A 20786-nucleotide genomic window follows, 5' to 3' on the forward strand; every position below is an offset into this window, starting at 1 on the left:
TTCTCTGTGTTACTCACATTGAGGCAGGTTGAACCCACTACCCAGTTCCAGGCTTGGGCCTGGGGCTGGGACTCGACTGGCCAATCTGTTTACCTCTTTCCCTGGCTGCAGCGATTGGCTCAGGGAGAAGCCTGTCGGCCCAGTAAGAGCTGGCTCTGGGAACTTGCTCAACCTGCAGTCATACGCCTTCTTCCGGGACTAGACATTCCAAAAGGCAGAAATAGCTAAGTTGCGGCGGAAAAATTTGTTGCCCAAACTCATTTGGGAGCAAAAGGAGACCTACATGATATGACACGACAGATAATCCACATACCAACCAAACCTACTGCCATCAAGTTGATTCCAACTCATAGCAAACCTGGGGGCTTCAGAGACTCAACCGTCAGAAGCGCTGACAGCTGTTCTTTCTCTCGACAACTAACTGGTGGGTCTGGACCACCAAGCTTGCAGTTAGCTGACCAACGCTATATAATATACGCACCGAATTATACTTCTAATCTCCAAAAGTAGTTCGTATTCTGAAACACACCTGGGCCCCAAGGTTTTGTTTTTTTTAAAGCAGAGGTGAGATTCAAATAATTTAACAACTGGTTCACAGTCCAAATGACAATTTTTAGTATAAAAAAAAAACAATATACTGAGAGGTAGTTTATTATTTCAGATAGTTAATACTTAATCAAGAACAAAAAAGGAGGTTCACAAAATTAGATTATGTTTCAAGAAAGAGTTTTAAATGATTAGTGAAAAACTTATTTTAGACATTTCCCTATTGCTCCTTGATTGGCAACCTCACTTTCAATATCCTTAGTTTTCTTTTTTTACATTTTATTAGGGACTCATACAACTCTTATCACAATCCATACATCTACATACATCAATTGTATAAAGCACATCCATACATTCCCTGCCCCAATCATTCTCAAAGCATTTGCTCTCCACTTAAGCCCTTTGCATCAGGTCCTCCTTTTTTTCCCCCTCCCTCCCCGCTCCCCATTCCCTCATGTGCCCTTGGTAATTTATTCATTGTTATTTTGTCATATCTTGCCCTATCTGGAGTCTCCCTTCCCCCCCTTCTCTGCCGTCCATCCCCCAGGGAGGAGGTCACATGTGGATCCTTGTAATCAGTTCCCCCTTTCCAACCCACTCACCCTCTACTCTCCCAGCATCGTCCCTCACACCCTTGGTCCTAAAGGTATCGTCCACCCTGGATTCCCTGTGCCTCCAGCCCTCATATGCACCAGTGTACAGCCTCTGTCCTATCCAGCCCTGCAAGGTAGAATTCGGATCATGGTAGTTGGGGGGAGGAAGCATCCAGGATCTGGGGGAAAGCTGTGTTCTTCATCGGTACTACCTCGCACTCTCATTGACCCATCTCCTCTCCTGAACCCCTCTGTGAGGGGATCTCCATTGGCGACACTTGGGCCTTGGGTCAGTTTTCGTCCGAGCATCACCAGCTAGGAGCATCATCTTAAACCATCTTTGTACGGTAGGATAGGATCCCATTCCTTTAGACGATGGTCACTGTGTTTGGCAGATTAGAAACAGGTGACTTCTCTTCTCTGGACATCTTACAGTAATTGCTCTGACAATATCTCAGCGCTCTGAGCACTTCCTGGAATTGCGCAGCTCATTCAGAATATCTTGTGGGCATTTGGAGGGAAACAAATGACAGTATGTCACCCTCCGTCGTGTGGCACTTTTCCTTCTTTACGTGTTTACGGAAGCAACACACGCAAGGGAATAAGCATGTAGTTCATCAAGCGCATAACTGATTTTATGAAATGAATAGACAAATAGTACAAGCATAGTTCCGTCTAAATTTTCATACCTATGCACTGAAAGAGCTTCACTACAGGTGCTTAGAATATGCTGTTGCTCAGATGAATGGTAAAGAAGAGGAAGGAATCTAAACTTGTGATTTCCACACCGGCGGGGGAGGGGGGCAGCCACCCACCTTACAGAGAACCTTCATCACAAGTGCCATTTTAACAACCGGTTCGTTAAATTCAACAAAAAATTAGGTATCGATTCCGCCGAACCTGTTTGGACCAGCTGAAGCCCATCACTGGTTCTAAACCTCCTGACCCCATGGTATCAAGTGAGTCTTTGCTACCTGTAGTCTCAGAGTTACATTTCTGCACTGATTTTACCAGTGAGGTGCTGTTTCGTACCCACCAGGGGCTCCCAGCATTCATGGTGTGATGGCTCAATAACCACGTGCCGCGAGAACACGCCCGTGCTATGTACTCAGTGCTCTGTATCTCAGAAGATAGTTTGCCAGCCTCTAGGAGACCAGATGTTCCTTGGTGAAGCCACAAGGAGAAACCAAGGAGGGCACTCTGAGACCAGATGATGATGAGTCAGGCATCCTGGAAGTGGTAGCACATGATGGGCAGGGAGAGGGAGATGTGTTATAAAGGGACTCAGCGCCTTAGCCGAGCCCTGATGAATCATAGGTTCCCACTTTTCTGCTCCTGTTTTTGGGGATAAGGAAACAAGACAAAATTCTGGGCAATGAAAACAGGAAGACAGACGAAAAACGGATGTGCTTAAATTATAGTGTTGGTGAAAAAATAGTGAACATTCCATGAACAAGTACAACCAAAATGCTCCTTAGAAGCAAGGACGGTGAGACTTCAGCTTGCTTCCTTTGGATACCTCACCAAGACCAATCGCCAGAAGAGGTAGCACGGTTGGTAAGGTAGAGAGTTAACGAAAACGAAGGGAACTGTCCATTAGATGGATTGACCCGGCAGTGGCAACGATGGATCCAAACATACCAGTGATGGTGCAGATAGCACGGTACCAGGCGATGATTTATTCTGTCAGACCTAAGGTGGACATGAGTTGGGGTCCACCCAGTAGCATCTGATAATTCCAACAAGTTCTGTGATGTCCTGATTAGGTTCACTGATACATGTTCATCACTTACAATGGTATCTGGCACACAGTAGGTCCTTCATACATAATATGTTGAATAGTGATCAGAGAAGTCTCAGACTCAGATGGTGGATGCCTACATCTAACCATCACTCTAGGGAATGCATACTTGGGGAATCAACTCTGTACAGTTCTCTTACAAAAGATTTGAACCCATTGAATGTATCTGGTTTAATGCTGTTTCCATAAAGATTTAAGGCGACACTTTCCTGCAAGTACCCCCAGCTTTGCTCGCTCAAAGGCCCCAGACACCACAAGTAGGCCCAGTCAAGATTAGGTTGCTCCGACTTCATCCATTCTCCAACTCCGGCTTGTACCACCGTGCAGTCTTAGGCAAGCCACCTAACCGCTGAAAGATTCATTTTCCTCACAAGTAGAATTAGTGGGTTGGACCAGATGATCTCTAAAGTTCCTTCCCAAATGATTCCAAGAGGCTGGAATTCAGTACTTCACACTCCTTCTCAGTTCCAGGGAAGACAGAGTGCTGGTGCTGTCTACATCGGCGTGCCGGGTCCACCATGTAGTGGAGAAACTCCGTGACCTCCAGCCCTTGTCTTCACCCTCCGGAAGGGGTGGCCAGCTTCTACTTGGCTCCTTTTCCGTTCTTTGCTGTCCGCTCCTTTCTTCCGGGTTTAAGGCATGCCGCACATTTTCTTCCCCTGTCTCTCTCACTTGGAACCTATGACGCCATCCTATTTGGTTAAGGGATTGGGGACCACAAATTGGATTCTTGACGATAAGCCTTCCCTCTCTCGTTTCTCCACAGTAGCTCCACGGACTCTCATGAATGTTCCCACGACTCCAAGTTCCACCCTTTATTTCCTCCCGTTCCTCTTACTTCACATTCCTTTCCAGTTTGAACAACACCCTGTGTTATAGATTTGTGTCTCCCAAAAGTATATGTGGAAGTCCTGACCCCAGGCACTTGAGGACTTACTAGAGTGGGGTGGGTCCTAAACCTCATTCAGCCTTAATGATGTCATATAAGAAGGGCAGAATCGACACAGAGACTTGCACACGGGGGAAATATCATGTGAAGGCAGAGAAAGATGCACCTATAAGCCCAACAATGCCAACAATTGCAGGCAGGTATCACAAGCCGAAAGAGACCAGGGTGATGTTTTGCATTTGGACTTCTAACCTTCAGAACTGCGAGAATGTAAATTTCTGTTCTTGAAGGCCATTTCTCCATCCTTCTATCCCCTTTTCTGACACCAACCACCCTCCCCCCCCCACCCCCATGGCACACAACTTCTCTGCTGGGTTCAGTAAATTCATTTTCATAGCAGCCAGGAACTCACAGACAATACGCTCAATTATTTGGGTTTATTAGGGAAACCAACGGGTTGCAAAATCATAAGGATGCCTTTGTCTGCAGTCCTTTGTCTCACGGCCATGCTGTAAGGCACAGCTCTCTGATCCTCAGCCTCTCAGCCATGTGGTCTCTTGGCCTCTGCCTCCATGGGCCACCAGGAAATCCACCCACTGTTTTGCCTCATGGTCTCTGTGCAGCCCCTGTGCTCTGACTCATGGTTCCAAGAGGACTTTTCTGCTGTCTCAGGGTCTATGTGCCGCAGCCTCTGCCATGTCAGACAGCAACCTTTCATCCGCTCTGCTGGTGGCTCTTTTTTCTTGATGGTCACGAGTCTCTCTCTTTTCCTGCTTTGGAGACAGTTCATTTATATACCCACTGGCATGGCAGAACCGACCAATTCCCTTGATCGGTGTTCCACACACCCCACTGGCATGGTTCTGGTTCAATCATTTCGTCTTGGGAGTTACCAAGACCTGGACAGTAGAGCTATAAGTAAGTACTTTCACTTTATCGCAAGAAGTCATTTTTTTTATGAGCAAGGTTAGCTGTTGTTATCCATGAAGCATTTTCTGTGTTTATGGAACATACACTAATCGCTCAGATTCTCTGATGTGGATGTCACCCTGTTCATTTTACAGATAATAAGGAAATAGTGCTTCGAGCCCCTCAGCCTGCCTAGACACGAATGGAGAGAGAGGACTGTAGATTGAAGCTCAAGCCTGGTGAATCTCAAGCCCATGGGGCTCTCCTGCTATCCTAACACATTAATGCCATTCTCTTGCTCACTCGATGTGTAGATAGTGACCACGCTAAGATTCGTAGAATTTTAAGGTTGGAACTCACTTCAGGTTTTGTTGTACGAACGTCTAGTCAAACATAACAAATACAAGCGCATACCCAGAAGAAAGGAATGATACAGTTACACGGAAGAATGCACACACATGAAGCACATCTCTATTTATAATACAAATGTAAAATATATCTTTACAAGTTTCCATGGAACATTTGTAGAAATGGATATCTCTGGCCACCATGAATGCCTCAGTTTTGTTGTTAAGGTCGAAGCTGTGTTGTGTACAGCCTGTTCCCGAACCATCTTGCACGCATTATTTCCCACTATGCGAAACCGATGCTCTAGCCAAAGCGACAAGAAATATGATTATTTGCTATTCTTTAAACGCACCCTTAACGTTCCCACTTTAATACTTTTCTTTATTCACGCCATTCCTGTGACTTAGAACACCGGCATGAGATGTCTATGAAATTCCTAATCATTCTTCCATCCCATCACGGCTGCTACTTCCTACAGAGGATGGTTTTTACTCCTCACAAAGGATGCCACCTGTCTCAGTAGAGTAGTAGCTACACGAGGCTTGACTAACCTACTTGTTGGGGTCGACCTTTCAGAGGACATGGGGGAGCTGGCCACCTCCTCAATTCTGCAGCACTTAGCATCGAACCCGCTACACCAAAGGATCCCACGCTGATTCGGCCTATATTACTCAGTGTCACCCTGGCAAATTAAAGACTCGTGTCCTATACCCTGTAAGTCAGGATGAAGTGTAGGTACCTCCTTTTGCAGTCCCTCTCCTCCCTGCCCCGACCCCTCCAGGGAACGGTATTGCCCACTTTGGGACACACTCCAGATGTCCAAACTCACGCTGTCTAGTCAGTTCTGCCTCTCAGTGATCCTATAGGACAAACCGGAACTGCTCCTGGGGGTTTCTGAACCTGCAACTTTTTAAGGGGAATAGAAAGCCTCTTCTTTCTCCTGTGGAGTGACTGGTGGTTTCAAACTGCTGACCTTGTGGATTGCAGCCCAATGCATAGCTACTACGCTACCGGGACTCCTGTGGGAAACACTACTATACACAAAATAGCCTTCAATACATACTTGTTGAATAATAGTTGAGAGTTGCTGTGTGTATGTGTGTGTGTGTGTGTGTGTGTGTGTGTGTGTATGCGCAACTTGATGCATTGTCGTCACGGGAAAAAATTGTAGATACACAGAACTCAAGACACGTAATACAAACCGCTTGGTCTTTTACACCAATTATCTGCTTTGTTCTTTACATATGCCTGAGTTGAACTGTCGGCATTCTTTCTGTCGGTTCATAGTAACTGTCTAAGCAAAAGTAAATAAATTTACATAACTTCCTGAATCAGCGAACTCATTTTTCAAAGGTAAAAATTTAGGTTAAAAGGCATGGGTTAGGACAAAGACTAATCTAGTACGCATACCAACAGCATACTAGAAGAAAAGAGAAACGAAAAAGAACAGGCGTGGGAGCATTAGCTTCCAGATTGAGCCATATTTCTATTTATAAACGATGTGATGTTCTAGTCAGGCCCTCACTCGTTTCTTGGTGAGCAAGCTTTTGAAGAAGTGGAAAAATAATGCATTTTGAACCCCTCAGGGTATGCCGATCACAAATAACCACTTTTCCCCAATAATTGAACTGCGTGTTTCACACCACCAGCTGTTACAGAAGAAAGGCAGTGTGCCTAAGGGATGCTCAGAAGAGCTCCTTACGTTGGCATGATCTTTGTGGTTTACAGAAGTCACGCACTGACATCCTTGAACTCGGTGCCTTAGAGGTCACAGAGGCAAATACAGTCACTCTTCCCATACACCGAGACACAAAGGTCATGGAGGCAAATATGGTCATTCTTCCCGTGCACCGAGACACAAAGGTCCTAACGCGTTATGAGGCGACATGGCGAGTGTTAGCTGGGCTCCCTCGAGTTTAAAGAGAGCTCACGGCTAGGTCTTTCTCCCAAGGTTCCTCTGGACTCAAACTTCTAACCTTTCAGTTAGCAGGTGACCACCTTCACCATCTGTCCACCCCAAGACTCCCTGACCTAAGCCTGCCCCAAGCCATGATATCTTCAGTAGCCTCCAATGCACATGAAGTTGGACATTGACTATAGAAAACAGAAGCATAGTGGATGCATTTGAAGTTTCGTGGCAAGAAGCGTCTTGGAGAGGACCGTGGACTGTTAAGAGGACACACGATCTGTTCTGGGCAAAGTAAAGGCCAGATTGCTTCTTACAAGCAAAGATGGTGAGGCTTTGTCTTACATACTTTGGACATGTGGTCAGGAGAGACCGGTCCCTGGACTCTCCTGACGAAGGACATCCTGCTTGGTGAAGTGGAGGGGAAGCAGAGGACAGGAAGACCTTCAAGGGGCTAGAGAGACACAGTGGCTGTGGTCGTGGACTCAAGCCCAGGCATGATGGTGAGGACGACGCAGGACGCGGCGGTGTTTCATTCTGTTATGCAGAAGGTCGCCGTGAGTCGGAACTGGCTCGATGGCACCTAACAGCCCAAACTACAACACTTCCTAATAAATGACCTGCTCCATAAATGCTCGTTGGGAGGGAAAAAAAGAGGAGAAAAGAAGGCAGGATTCAAATATATCTCACAAAAAGGGTCAAGACTGAGCAATGGTATTTGTCTTTCTCCTTTCTCCCCAAATTCCATCCAAATGGCAGAAAAGATGCATCTGTCATAACAATAAGGAGGAAATGAGAAAGGATACCATCATCAGACAAAAACATATTCAGGAATTTCTGGATATTACATAGTTTATATTGGCAACAACCAAATAAAAATCACAGCCCAGAAAACCACCGCAACAGACGAGGGCAGAAATGGAAGATTCCAGACTCAGGAAGCGCAGGCCCCGCGAGAAAGGTCTCTGCACGAGTGGACATTGACATTACTGAGGTCCGCCATGGCCTCTCCTCACAGGCCAACAGAGCAGCTGTGGGAGATTTCAGCGTGTCTCTCTCAAATGGTGACAGATGATGCACAGACACTGATAGAGATATAGAAGATCTGGACAGCTCAATCTATCCATCTATAATCTTGATTTAATAGATATATACCAGATACATATTATCACCAACACCCCTCCCAAACAAACCAGAAAACAGCAATAACCAAACCCAGCACCTAATCCAGAGTGAACATTTTCCTCGAGGTATTTGGAATGTTGACAAAGGCAGTCCATTTAGTACGTCAACAATTAAAAAAATCAATATCACAGATACACTCTTTGACTACAAACCAATGAAGTTAAATTAATCATGTAGCATGACTTTATGACTGCTTTCCAAAAACCCTCAAGAAAATGCTAATTTATATGTTGTTTAAATGGTTTCAAAGTATACTGAAAGTTGAGAAAATTTAAATTTATCCTACAAGGCGCATAAAACTCTGGTCTAGAACAATAAAAGGTAACTATGACACAATAGTACTTATTTTCAGAAACTCAAACTGAAATATAAGAGTAAGCCAGAAGCTGATGGTGCCCACATATCAAAAGCTATAGTGTAGCCAGTCAGGGTGCAGTGTAGCAACGATGAAACATACAAGTTTCCTCTAGTTCCTAAATGCTTCCTCCCCCAACTATCATGATCCCAATTCTACCTTACAAATCTGGCTAGACCAGAGGATGTACACTAGTACAGATAGGAACTGGAAACACAGGGAATCCAGGATGGATGATCCCTTCAGGACCACTGGTGAGAGTGGTGATTCCAGGAGGATGGTGGGAGGGTAGGGTGGAAAGGGGGGACCGATTACAAGGATCTACATGTGACCTCCTCCCTGGGGGATGGACAACAGAGAAGTGGGTGAGGGCAGACGTCAGACAGTGTAAGATATGACAAAATAATTATTTATAAATTATCAACGGTTCATGAGGGAGTGGGGAGCGGGGAGAGAGGGGGAAAATGAGGAACTGATGCCAGGGGCTTACGTGGAGAGCAAATGTTTTGAGAATGATGAGGGTAACGAACGGACATATGGATTGTGATAAGTGCTGTATGAGCCCCCAATTAAATGATTAAAAAAAATAAGTCAGAAAGTGTTGCTATTTGGATTTCAGGTGATTCACGTGGGGTTCATTTCCAAATGAACAACCATCCCCAAATCGCTGGGTTCATTCCAAACAACATGTGTTTAAACGAGTTTCTGTGGCCAAACAAGTTCTTGCAGGAGTATACCTGCCTTAGTCTTGTTTGGGTGCCTTAAACATTTTCTGGTAAAACCTATGACTTCCAAGGGGCCCTGCTGGGACGGTTAAATTCAAGACAGAGGAGTAGGTTCAGGGGGATCTTCCAAGGAGATCTTTGTAGATGTGCTCAGCGTTCACAGGATGATCATGAGGTGGCATAGTACAAAGAAGTATTGTTATGAAGGATGATTAAGAAAGCTGAACACTGCACTGGTGAGAAAAAAGGCCGGAGAGTTTTGCTGAGAAACCTTTTCCCCCAATGATAATGCACCTGGTCAGAGAAAATGGTGCTGGGCAAGCTTACCATACACACTGTGTGTGTGTGTGTGTGTGTGTGTGTGTCCTGATCCTGCCCCCTTCAACTTTCTTTTCATTCCTCAAACTCAACGCAGCTTGATTCAAATCTCTCTTTAAAAAAATAATTTTATTGGGGGCTCATACAACTCTTATCACAATCCATCCATCCATCCATTGTCTAAAGCGCATTTGTACATTCGTTACCCTCATCATTCTCAAAACATTTGCTCTCCACCTAAGCCCCTGGTGTCAGGTCCTCAATTCGAATCTCTTGAGGATGCTCAAACTGATGTTTCGACATGGTATTTATCAAACAGACTGCAGGATATATGAGAGATGGAGACATCATGGTCAGGGAGAAGCTATAACTTCAAGTCAGAAACAATGGCTTCACATTTTGAGATTTGATGTTTAGTAAAGGGTGCTATGGTTTGGTAGCAATACTTTTTAACAAACCAGATCCAGTAGCAAATTTAATGTGTAAGTCACCGTTCAGAAAGACAATTCTGAGAGTGCTGAAATAGTGCCATGATAAGAAGACTATTGGTATAATACACACGATAAGTGTAGATTTAGGAGAAAACTCATGCGACCATCTTGTTGAAGGGAAAAATAAAATCAACAACCATTTCTGATTTTAAGAAAGCTTTGAAGGGAGCTGATAACCTGATAAATTTATCTCGCTGAAACATCTGGCAGGCATTAGAGTTAAGGATGAAATATGAGAAACATTCCAATTTCAGTCTGGAAGAAAAGAATGTTCGTTTTCATTGCTCGGATTCAACCCCGTATTCTGGAATTCCTAGGAGTCGCAATAAAACAAGAGGTCGAAACAAGATGGGTAGGCAATCAACACAAAGAGGCAAAACTGTCATTATTTGTTAGTTGCGGGCACAGATTCACATAAACTCCCAGACAACCCCCACCCGCCTGATGTCCATACATGTAAAGAATAGGTCCAGATGGACGGACACCCACCTTTAAGTTTCATTTATTATTGGGGAGAGGATTGAGGAGCAAGTGAGGATGAAGATGAGCTTTGGCTTTTTTCTGCTTTGCATTGCTATAGTGATTGAGTCTGTTTCTGCAGGAACATCAGGTTTCCTCACCTGAACTATAACTTAAAGTGTCAAGAGTCATATGGCCAGAAGGAGCAGAACCAAGGTGCACATCCAAGCCTGGCACCACATTCAAAAGTCTGGGTTAGTGGTAGGGAGTAGGTGGAGCACACAACAAACGAAGCCCCTGAGCAGAGTGCACAGTCTATCCTTAAAGCAAGGTGACTGACCCTTTATCTCTCTCAGCCACAAAGAGCACTCTTGAGGTCCTTATGAATGGCTGGCCCCTCTTTCCCTGTGGAGATAGAAACAATACCCTCCCCTTTCAATCCAGACTTCGACCCAGTGCTCCAAGATGTGAACGCAGCATGCCAGTGTAGAGGAGGGAACCAGTGGAGAGGACTGGGGGGGCGGCCCCAGTTCCAAATACTAAGTGGACACTTGGCCCTCCCCCCAGAAGAAGTTATTTCAAAAGACGGCATTGAATTTGCCGCTCCAGGAGAGGGACATAATCAGAGCACAGGGGAGCAGATGAAGGGGGAGGAGGACAGAGTGGAGCACAGCCTGGCCCACCAGACCTTGAGGATGATGACCCTAATTAGAGCAGCAAGTCCACAGAGAGGACCACATGGCCGGCCCCACCATGAGACATGATGCCCCCCACTGACCCATAGCTCTACAGGGGACAACATTGGAGACACAGTGTAGTAACTGCACCCGATCTGATCCTGCCACACCAAGGGAAAACACTAAGTGGGTGCAACAGAACAGCAAGGGAATGAAGCGGCGAGGTCCCCAGGGAATGCTGAAGGTGGACTTTGGGGCCAGGGCGTGGTGCCCCAACAGACTGGACTGGAAAACACCCCTAAAGGCCAGCAAACGACCCTTGAATTAACTACAAGCTTTTCTTTGTTTGTTTTTTTTTCATTGGTTTGTTGTTTTGTTGTATATTGTTGCTTGGTTTTGCTCTGTCTTGTTTTTGTGCGTGTTATTATCTCCACAGGTCTGTCTAAGTAAGATAGGCTGTATGAACAATCTGGAGGAGAAAACATCGGGACCAACAGTTCCGGGGGGACATGGGAGACGGGGAGGTGGGGGGAAAGGTAGTGGTGTTAACAAACCCAGGGACAAGAGAACAACAAGTGATCCAAATTGGTGGTGAGGAGTGGGTGGGAGGCCTGGTAGGGCATGATCAAGGGTAATGTGACAAAAAGGAATTGCCGAAACCCTGCTGGGGACTAAGCATGATAGTGGGGCAGGAGGAAAGTCAAGGGAAATAGAGGAAAGAGCTGGGAGGCAAAAGGCATTTATAGAGGTCTAGATAAAGACATGTATATATGCAAATATATTTATATGAGGATGGGGAAATAGATCTATGTGCATCTACTTATAGGTTTAGTATTAAGGTAGCAGAAGGACATTGGGCCTCCACTCAATTACTCCCTCAATGCAAGAATACTTTCTTCTATTAAATTGGCATTCTATGATGCTCATCTTCCTGACACAACTGCTGAAGACAAAGCGGGTGAATAAGCAAATGTGGTGGAGAAAGCTGATGGTGCCCGGCTATCAAAATATATAGCATCTGGGGTCTTAAAGGCTTGAAAGTAAACAAGTGGCCATCTAGCTCAGAAGCAACAAAGCCCACATGGAAGAAGCATAACAGCCTATGTGATCATGGGGTGTTGAAGGGATCAGTTATCAGGCATCAAAGAACAAAAAATTATAACATTGTGTGCTCACTTCCATGATATGATCGCTGAAGACAAAGCGGGTGAATAAGCAAATGTGGTGAAGAAAGCTGATGGTGCCCGGCTATCAAAAGAGATCGTGTCTGGGGTCTTAAAGGTTTGAAGGTAAACAAGTGGCCATCTAGCTGAGAAGCAACAAGGCCCACATGGAAGAAGCACAGCAGCCTGTGCGATCATGAGGTGTTGAAGAGATCAGGTATCAGGCATCATCAGAACAAAAAGTCTTACCATAGTGAATGAGGGGGGCAGTGCGGAGTGGAGACCCAAAGTTCATTTGTCGGCCATTGGCGATCCCCTTGCAGAGGGGTCTTGGGGAGGAGATGAGCTAGACAGGGTGTGATGTAGCAATGATGAAAAATTCAACTTTCCTCTAGTTCCTAAATGCTTCCTCTCCCTGCACTATCATGATCCCAATTCTACCTTGCAAGTCTGGCTGGACCAGAGGATGTACACTGGTACAGATAGGAACCAGAAACACATGGAATTCAGGGTGGATGATCCCTTCAGGACCAGTGGTGTGAGTGGCGATACTGGGAGTGTAAAGGGAGAGTGGGTTGGAAAGGGGGAACTGATTACAAGGATCTATGTGTGATCTCCTCCCTGGGGGACGGACAACAGAAAAGTGGGTGACATCTGACAGGGAAATATATGACAAAATAATAATTTATAAATTATTAAGGGCTCATGAGGGAGGGGAGAACGCGGAGGGTGGGTAAAAATGAGGAGCTGATGCCAGGCGCTTAAGTAGAGAGCAAATGTTTTGAGAATTATGAGGGTAACGAATGTACAAATAAGCTTTACACAATTGATGTATGTATGGAATGTGGTAAGAGTTGTATGACCCCCTAATAAAACGATTAAAAAAAAAGAATGACTGACTTTGAGCAAAACCCATCAAAAAATAATGCTATGTTCATTATCTAATTCTATTTTCTCCTTGGGAATGAATTCCAATAGTCTATACATGAGAAGATGTTGTACAAGGAGGCCGACCAAAATGCCCTATCATAAACAGACAACCTCAAGATTGTAGAGAAGGGATTTCTGGGAATTTCAAAAGTGGTCCCCTGAATCCTCTTGATGGCGAGGCCTGCTGGCACATTGCCTCTGCTGATGGAACTGTGACGTGCTGTTTCCAGAAAATGCCACGCTCTTCTCGCTCCTCTAGGTCTGTGGCTGCTTCCCCTCTACCTGGTAGGTCCTCCTCTTGCCCCACTTCAAACGGCTCCCCGTCTGTGCAGAAGAGCGAGCACAGCAGGCCTGGAGCGCTGTCCCTAGGAAGGTCAGCTTACAAGGTTGGCCCTTGCTGACATCTGGGAACCTGGATTTCGGGAAGGTTCCTTTTTGTCCCAGATGCCATGAGAGTGGCCCGCTGTGCCTACAGGATGTTTTATGCTGAACACCTGCTTCCTTTCTGGGAGTCTGGAATGCGGGTGTGTGCTAGGTAAAGGTGTCCAGGTGGCCACGCTCCATAAAAACCCTGGGAACTAAGATTATAATGAGCTTCCCTGGGAGACAAAATTCCACAAGTCCTATTATGGGGAAGGAACGAAGCACCTCGTGTGTGGGTCCACTGGGACACGCCTCTGGCAGCACTGCACCCAATCATGGGCGTGGCACCCTTTCATCGGAATACGTCACAGCTGCTGGAAAGACTGTCTGCACAAGCCTCTGAGGGAACTGTCAGACCTGAGGGTGGTCTTGGGGACTCTCCACCCATCATCCTTCAGGTCTCCATGCAATGAGGGCCTGGTTTGGGGAGCTTGGCCCAAGAAGCTAAGGAGGTCTGTACATGTTATTGCAGGTAATTCTCCCAACCACCCTTTAAAGTCGCTATGGCTGTAACCGTCATTTTGCAAAGGGACAAAAATGAGTCATGAATATTCAATGAGCAAATAAGTGCCCAGAGCATCATTTCCGTCCTAAAGGAAACCCTTCCCTGAGCGCATGTCCTTCAGTGTTAGGGAAGGCATCCTTCCCGGGCTAGCCTTCGGAGTTGTGGTTGTTAACACGTATACATGCTACCCCCACATGTGCTATGAACGACCGCTGAGGACGTCACCTGTGATCCTACTTCTTTCCACTGTTACTACATGACTGCTTTTATCATGCGTCTCGTCATGATTTTGTCCCAGATAAAGCGCGCTTACTCCACGGACTCCCAAAAGGACCAAAGCTCACGAGCAAGACCGAAGTCTCTCCCCTCTCCTCAATGTTCCTCTCCCCTTTTCCTTGGACATCCTTCTAGAGAAGGCGTGTACACATATGAGGGGGTTCGCAGAGCCGGTGGAAATCAGAATAAAAAGATAATGGGACGTTTCCACGAACGGTTTGCAGGCTCCTAGTAAGGGAACACGGCTGGCTGACATGGTGGCATTTGATACACTCTCTTCCTACACTTGCTTTTCTCACCCAGCAGCGGCCCCTGGTGCCCGTTCCACACCAGGACACTCAACACTGCACATGCTGTGCAGTACGCATATCAGGGCCCCATTCATTTGGAACACCTGGGGACCACGGTCATCGGTGCGTGTCAGATGAAAGACGCGAAATGGCTCACAGAGCACTTTGCACACTCAGAGTCCATCCGTGTGATAAACTCGGGGCACACAGAAGTGGGGTACACACATTGCCTTTAAAAATTTTCTAACCTTCTCTGCCAGTGAATTAACACACCCTAACATTCACCTCTTTTAAGCGTACAATTCGGTGCAACCATTCCTGATATCCACTTCTGAAACAGTCCCGTCACTCCCCAGAGAAACCCCATACCATCAATCGTTGAGACACATACTCCTGAATTTAATGAGTTCTGCCAATACATTTAACTTCTAGCCAAATGAAAGAGCCCCCGCCCTTTGGCCCAGCTTTCGACCTTGAGCAAAGTACATTTCACTACCGTGAACAGACCTTGTCAATTTTGGGGAACCTTTCCTTCCTCTCCCCACTCACCTTAGTATCTCAAGGTCTTAACTGAGGCCGTTAAGTCCAAGTACAGGGAGAAATTGACTCTCTCTCTCTCTCTCCTCTGCTGCATCCTGCAAAGAAGCTGGATCATGGCCCTCAAGGTCTTAACTGAGACTAAGTCCAAGTACAGGGGGAAATATCTCTCTCTCTCTCTCTCTCTCTCTCTCTCTCTCTCTCTCTCTCTCTCTCTCTCTCTCTCTCTCTCTCTCTCTCTCTCTGCAGCATCCTGCAAAGAAACTGGCTCCTGGCCCTCTCCCTGCCCTGACAAATGTATCAAACCCCCGGCCGGCCAGACTCTTCCACCCTCAGAGGTGGCTTGCAGTGTGCTCTCCTGCAGTGATCGTATTTGAATCACGGACCTCAAAGCTGTTCCTGCGGTCTTGGCGGCCCAGGTGTAATGCTCCTGCGCCCTGAAAATAAAAGCAGGCCTAGCCCTCCCCTGCACTGAAACCACACCAGGCTGTTCTGTCCTGGGGAGGACAGTGCCTGGTGCCAAGAGGGCCAGCCGCAGGACACCAGGGGAGGCTTGCTCCGCCTCGCCCCCTCCTCGTACCACCTGCCAGACCCTGTTTATCTGGAAGGACTTCAACTCCACACGAAGTGGCTCCACGACCTGCTCCCCAGGTTTTGCGGCTTGGCTCGCAGCCCCATGCTGAGACCCCAGCCAGCCCAGCACCACAAGGGGACGAGAGGAACAACTCTTTCTCCTCCTGCCTGCCTTTCCCGCCTGTATTTTTTATGAACGTCCAAAGGAAAGACAATTAAAACCTGCAGGAAAGCCGGCTGGCAGAGCAAAGGAAAGTCTCAGTGACGTTGGGACGTCGCTGCATGTTTATGAGTGAGTTTTGTAAGAAACACAGCAATAAAAAAGAAGCGCTTATAAAGGCACGCCACATTCTTCAAAGCTCTATATAAATCCCCCTCCCGCCCCAGGAGTCGGGAAGTGTGTGTGTGTGTGTGTGTGTGTGTGTGTGTGTGCACGCGTAGCCCATTCATCTTCATCTTTTCATTCTCAACAAGGAGCAAAGGCATCCGAATTGTATGCTTTCTTAGAACACAAAGCTACACACATGCAGACAGACAACACCTGTGCATACCCACCGGGGGCCTCAAAAAGGCTCATAGAAAGGTGGAATGGAAGGAAGGTGGAATTTCCCCCAGCAACTTTTAGAAGCCCCCTTGTCTCCATAAAGACAGAGACAACACATAAACACACACGCGCACACACACAACACAGAACACGCGCATACGCAGACAGTACATACACATATATAATAGCTATACAGGCAGATACACATAAACTCGGCCACACTGTGGAAGAAAGGAAGGGAGGCAGGCAGTAAGGGAGGAAGGAAGGAAGGAAGGAAGGCAGTAAGGGAGGAAGGGAAGGAGGGAGGGATGGAAGGGAAAGGGGAAACAACTGGGAAAGAAAGACCAGCTGAGGAAGGGCGACAGAAGAGGGAGGGCGCACAAAGCTCTCTAGCATGGCCGAATAGAACCAAGAAGCCGAGCCAGGCTCCCGCACTTCGGAAGGAAGGAGGGGGATGTCTGCCTTATCAAGCGCACGCGCCAAGTTCAAAGCCAGAAGCGCTGCTGCCTTCTTCTCAAGAGTGTCGTCCGAACAGCATCAAGGTTTGGGTGATCCAGTGTAATCCCCTTTCATTTTTCATCCGCTTTGCAGATTGTAAAGTGAGCCAGAGCCCGCTGCTCGCCCCTCTCCGCGTGTGACACGGGGCTTGGGGCGCACACATTCCAGAGTGGCTGTCCCCGGGAGCCAGCTGTGCGCAGGTAACTGAAGCCTGCCCTTAGTCTGGCCGTTAATAAGAGTAATTGGCACACCACTTGAGGGGCTACTGGGGCGCTGTGATTTACTCTGGATGGGGGTCTCCCCAGACCATATGTGCATGCAGCGATGATAGAAATATTTTCCATATGAGCTCTCCTCTAACACGCCTAAGTGCTCCAGGCTGAGCGAGGCAGGCCCATTTGTCATTTACTTTGCACAGTAAAAAAATCAACAGGAAAGTTGGGAACTTCGGCTACAACTAGAGGGCAATGGTCTGCTTTCAGCTCCCAGCATCAAGAACCCATTCAGTCCCCCGGGCGTCCATTCAAAACCAGAATCCTACCCCCTCTCACCCGTCCCACCATCCCCAGGCCCAAAGGACTCAGGTAATGAAAAGGACCTGGGTAATGAAAAGGCTCAAAGCATAAAACAAATGGCCCGTTGCTGCCCACCTGGGGCCCCGGGTCTATTTTGAGCAGAGTAACAACCCCACTGAAACCACAGCCGGCTGGAAGCGAGCTCACTTCAATTTGCTAAGAAAAGGGAAAGTGGTTGCATTAGGCTGTCGGAGTGGCTCATCCCTGACAGGGCTAACAAAAGGCAAGGACATGCGGCCCCTTGGGGAGAGACACTTTTCATTTGGCTTTTCAAAGAGGCAGCTGGGTCTGGGGGAAGGCTGTCTCTCCACTTCTCTGGCATCAATCTCCCGGCCTTCTCATCGGGGCAGTCAGAGATAAGGAGCAGTCCCATTTGTTGCAGGCTTATGTGCAGGTGCCGGCGAGGCTCCTGAGCACTTGCTGCTTCTCAGACTGGATCCCCATCTCTTCTATTGTCTCCAAGAGGTACCTATGAAGTTCAAACATGCTTCCAGCCAAAGTACTAGCTAAACTAATCGGAGCAAGTGGGCCTCCTTAAACAACACCTTCTTTCTTATGCCCACATCTGAGGCACACCTCTAGCCCCATTAGGCACCACCGTCCCCTTCAGACGCAACCCCCACCCCAACACCCCACTCTGCACGCACATCAAAGCAATGAAGGAGACAAATAGGGTTGCCAAGGCAGGAAAGAAAAAAAAAAACCCAAGTCTTCTAGCATGCACTTTCTGTAGGCAGCGCTGGAGAAACATTCCCAGAGGTAACGACAGGTCCTACTGGAATCTGACATGCCCACTGCTGCCTTTCTTTAGCAACACCAGAAGAAACCTGCCTGCTCCGGGCATCTGTCACCCAGGACACGCCTGGCTCCCCAGTATGGGAATTGCACCGACACCTGAGATTGAGAGCTTAGAAATCACCAGATTCTGAAAGTCTTCAACAGCCAAGGCTAAACACAAATACAAAACATTACGCCTCTTCACACACCAGAGCAAGTCATTCGCTGGACCCTCTTGGTAAATGGAAGAGGAAATCGAATGCTGACAAAAACACAACTTCTGACAAGATATTTTATTTGGCTTACCTCTCCCCCAGGTCTCGCTAACACTGCTGTTTGAACGTGGAGCAATGTTAATATCAGGTAGCTGACAAACATTATTACCCAAAGTTAGAACTAGCCTGGAAGAGAACTCCGGCTGCCAACTGCTAACAGCTAGCAGATGCACTTGGGTCTCGGGATTCCAGCCCCGGGGTTCCGCTAGGCACCGCGCTCGGTCCCTCCGCTCTCTCCCTGCACTGCCCGGTGCTGCGGGCTGAGCCTCAGCTCTGAAGAGAACTGGTAAGCTGATCTCTTCATGTAATAACTTCTCCCAGCTGGGGGAGGGGACAGGAGCCAGCTGGGAGCTGGGGGGGCTGCCTTTAACAGAAAGCAGAAAGGGGAGGGACAGAAATGATCAATGTGGAGCTCTGCATCTGGTCTCATTCATGAAACGGGCTCCAAGGTAAGCGCTCGCCGTGTGTGTGTGTGTGTGTGTGTGTGTGTGTGTGTGTGTGTGTGTCTCCACAACACAGGCAGGCAGGGGACAGGTCGGGACCTTACTAGGGTTTTTTTTTCAGGATCTGCTGCTGCTGAGCTGTGTGAGCCCAGGCAAGTTGTCAGCCCTCTCTGGGTCTTGATTTCCTCTCCAGTTGGGCTGGTGGCCTCCGAGCTGTCTTTGAGCTTTCATTTGGGGGGTACAGACATGGAGGCAGTGACAGGTTGCGTGAGCAAAGGCAGACTCAAAGGGGGAGAGAAGTCCCACGCGTGCTGTGTGCTTACACACAGATCGTGTGCACATGGATTGATGGGAAGTAGGGATGTTGCTACATCCTTGTCTCGGTGCCTCCATGGACACCTGCGTCTGGCCCTGGATTCGAGGCTTTGTTCCTGCAGACAACACAAACCCAAACAGCTAGGCTGGGACGGGGGAAGCCCAAACTAAAGTCATTGCCACTGACTCCCTGTGACTCTCTAGGGCAGGGCAGAATTGCCTTTATGGAGTTCTTAGTCTGTAATTCGTCACCATAGGAGAGAGCCTCATCTTTCTCAGATGGAGCTGCTGTTGGTTTTGAACTGACCACTGATGTGGTTAGCAGCCCATCCGGTAAACTGTTACCCCTCCCTAATACCCCCAACCCCCCGTGCTCACTGGGTTACACTATGGGCGGAGCTGGCCCAATGTACTGAAAAGCAGTCTGGTTTTGAAGAACTAAGAGCTACCTCCAGGCAGAATCATGTGGACCCCCAACGTGAGATCTGGAGGCCTGGGGAAGAGGTGGAGGGCCACCTCTTGCTCAAGCCCACCCGAGACACCACCTAAGCAGTCACCTCTTCCTGTGCAATAGCAGGGACCATAGTTTCCCAAGTGCTAGGCAGGAGGGACTTTCTATTCCAACGAAGAACGAGAACCTGGGAAATTCGCCCTGTCGGCATTGACTCGATGGTGTGAGTGAGCCACCTCCTAGACGAAGCAAGAGGAGCCATTCCAAAGTTAGTGGTGGTCACCAGAAGACAGGGTGACCTTGCGGTGCAGTGCAATCAGCCCCCCAGAGTCCTGCAATCAAGCAGCCCTCGGTTCACACCCCAGTTCTGCTCCCAACTCGCTGTGGGTCAGCGACACGGGACACTGGTGAGCCCCAGTGACCCTGTGTGTGCAATGGGGAGGAGCTATCCTTCAGGAATTCACACAATGCGCACTAACAACATGGGCTTTCTCTTTAATCTGAAATCAACATCAGCACTCGGTCCCAGAAAAGCAACTAATAACCCCTGGAGAAGAATCAGAATGTAGACATTTTCCGGCATTCGTGAGGAAACTTGAAACTTTAGTGACTTTATCATGTGCAGCCTTCCCAGAAAGATGGTTATCACCAACCATACGATGACTTACTGGGGGGGGAGCTTCTGAGTGGGCTTGGAGAACTGCGTTGCGCTGGGCTGCTAGGAAAATGGGTGATTCTAACCCACCAGCAGCTCCCCGGGACACAGATGAAGCTTTCTGTTCCCTAAGGAGTTACATTCACATAGAACATAGGCTCCCTATATTTGGAATTGACTCGATGGCAGTGTAAGGTGACCAGACGTCCAGATTTTTAACAATTTTTCCCGCATCCCGTGGCATTTTTAAAAAGTCCCGATTTTTTTTAAAAGAATGCACAACAAGCTCGGGTATACGGTTTTCGGCTGCCATCTGGGTATTTCGCCAGGATATGAGTTTTATCAGTGGTGTCC

General features: G+C 47.6%; 1 protein-coding gene across 2 annotated transcripts in view; it reads right to left on the reverse strand.

Annotated features, from left to right (window-relative positions):
* Window positions 1-20786, reverse strand: part of THSD4 (thrombospondin type 1 domain containing 4) — a 726614-nt gene that overhangs the window by 229370 nt on the left and 476458 nt on the right. Inside the window, exon 1 of one of the 2 annotated variants that reach the window (XM_075535169.1) lies at window positions 18600-18798. The exons of the other annotated variant lie outside the window; for it this stretch is intronic. Within the exon in view, the coding sequence (XP_075391284.1) occupies window positions 18600-18671 (72 nt within the window). The 5' untranslated portion in view covers window positions 18672-18798. Of the gene's footprint in view, window positions 1-18599; window positions 18799-20786 lie in introns of those variants that run through there. 2 annotated transcript variants of the gene reach the window in all.

This window comes from Tenrec ecaudatus, chromosome 17 (genome assembly GCF_050624435.1).
Source record: "Tenrec ecaudatus isolate mTenEca1 chromosome 17, mTenEca1.hap1, whole genome shotgun sequence".
Taxonomy (NCBI): domain Eukaryota; kingdom Metazoa; phylum Chordata; class Mammalia; order Afrosoricida; family Tenrecidae; genus Tenrec; species Tenrec ecaudatus.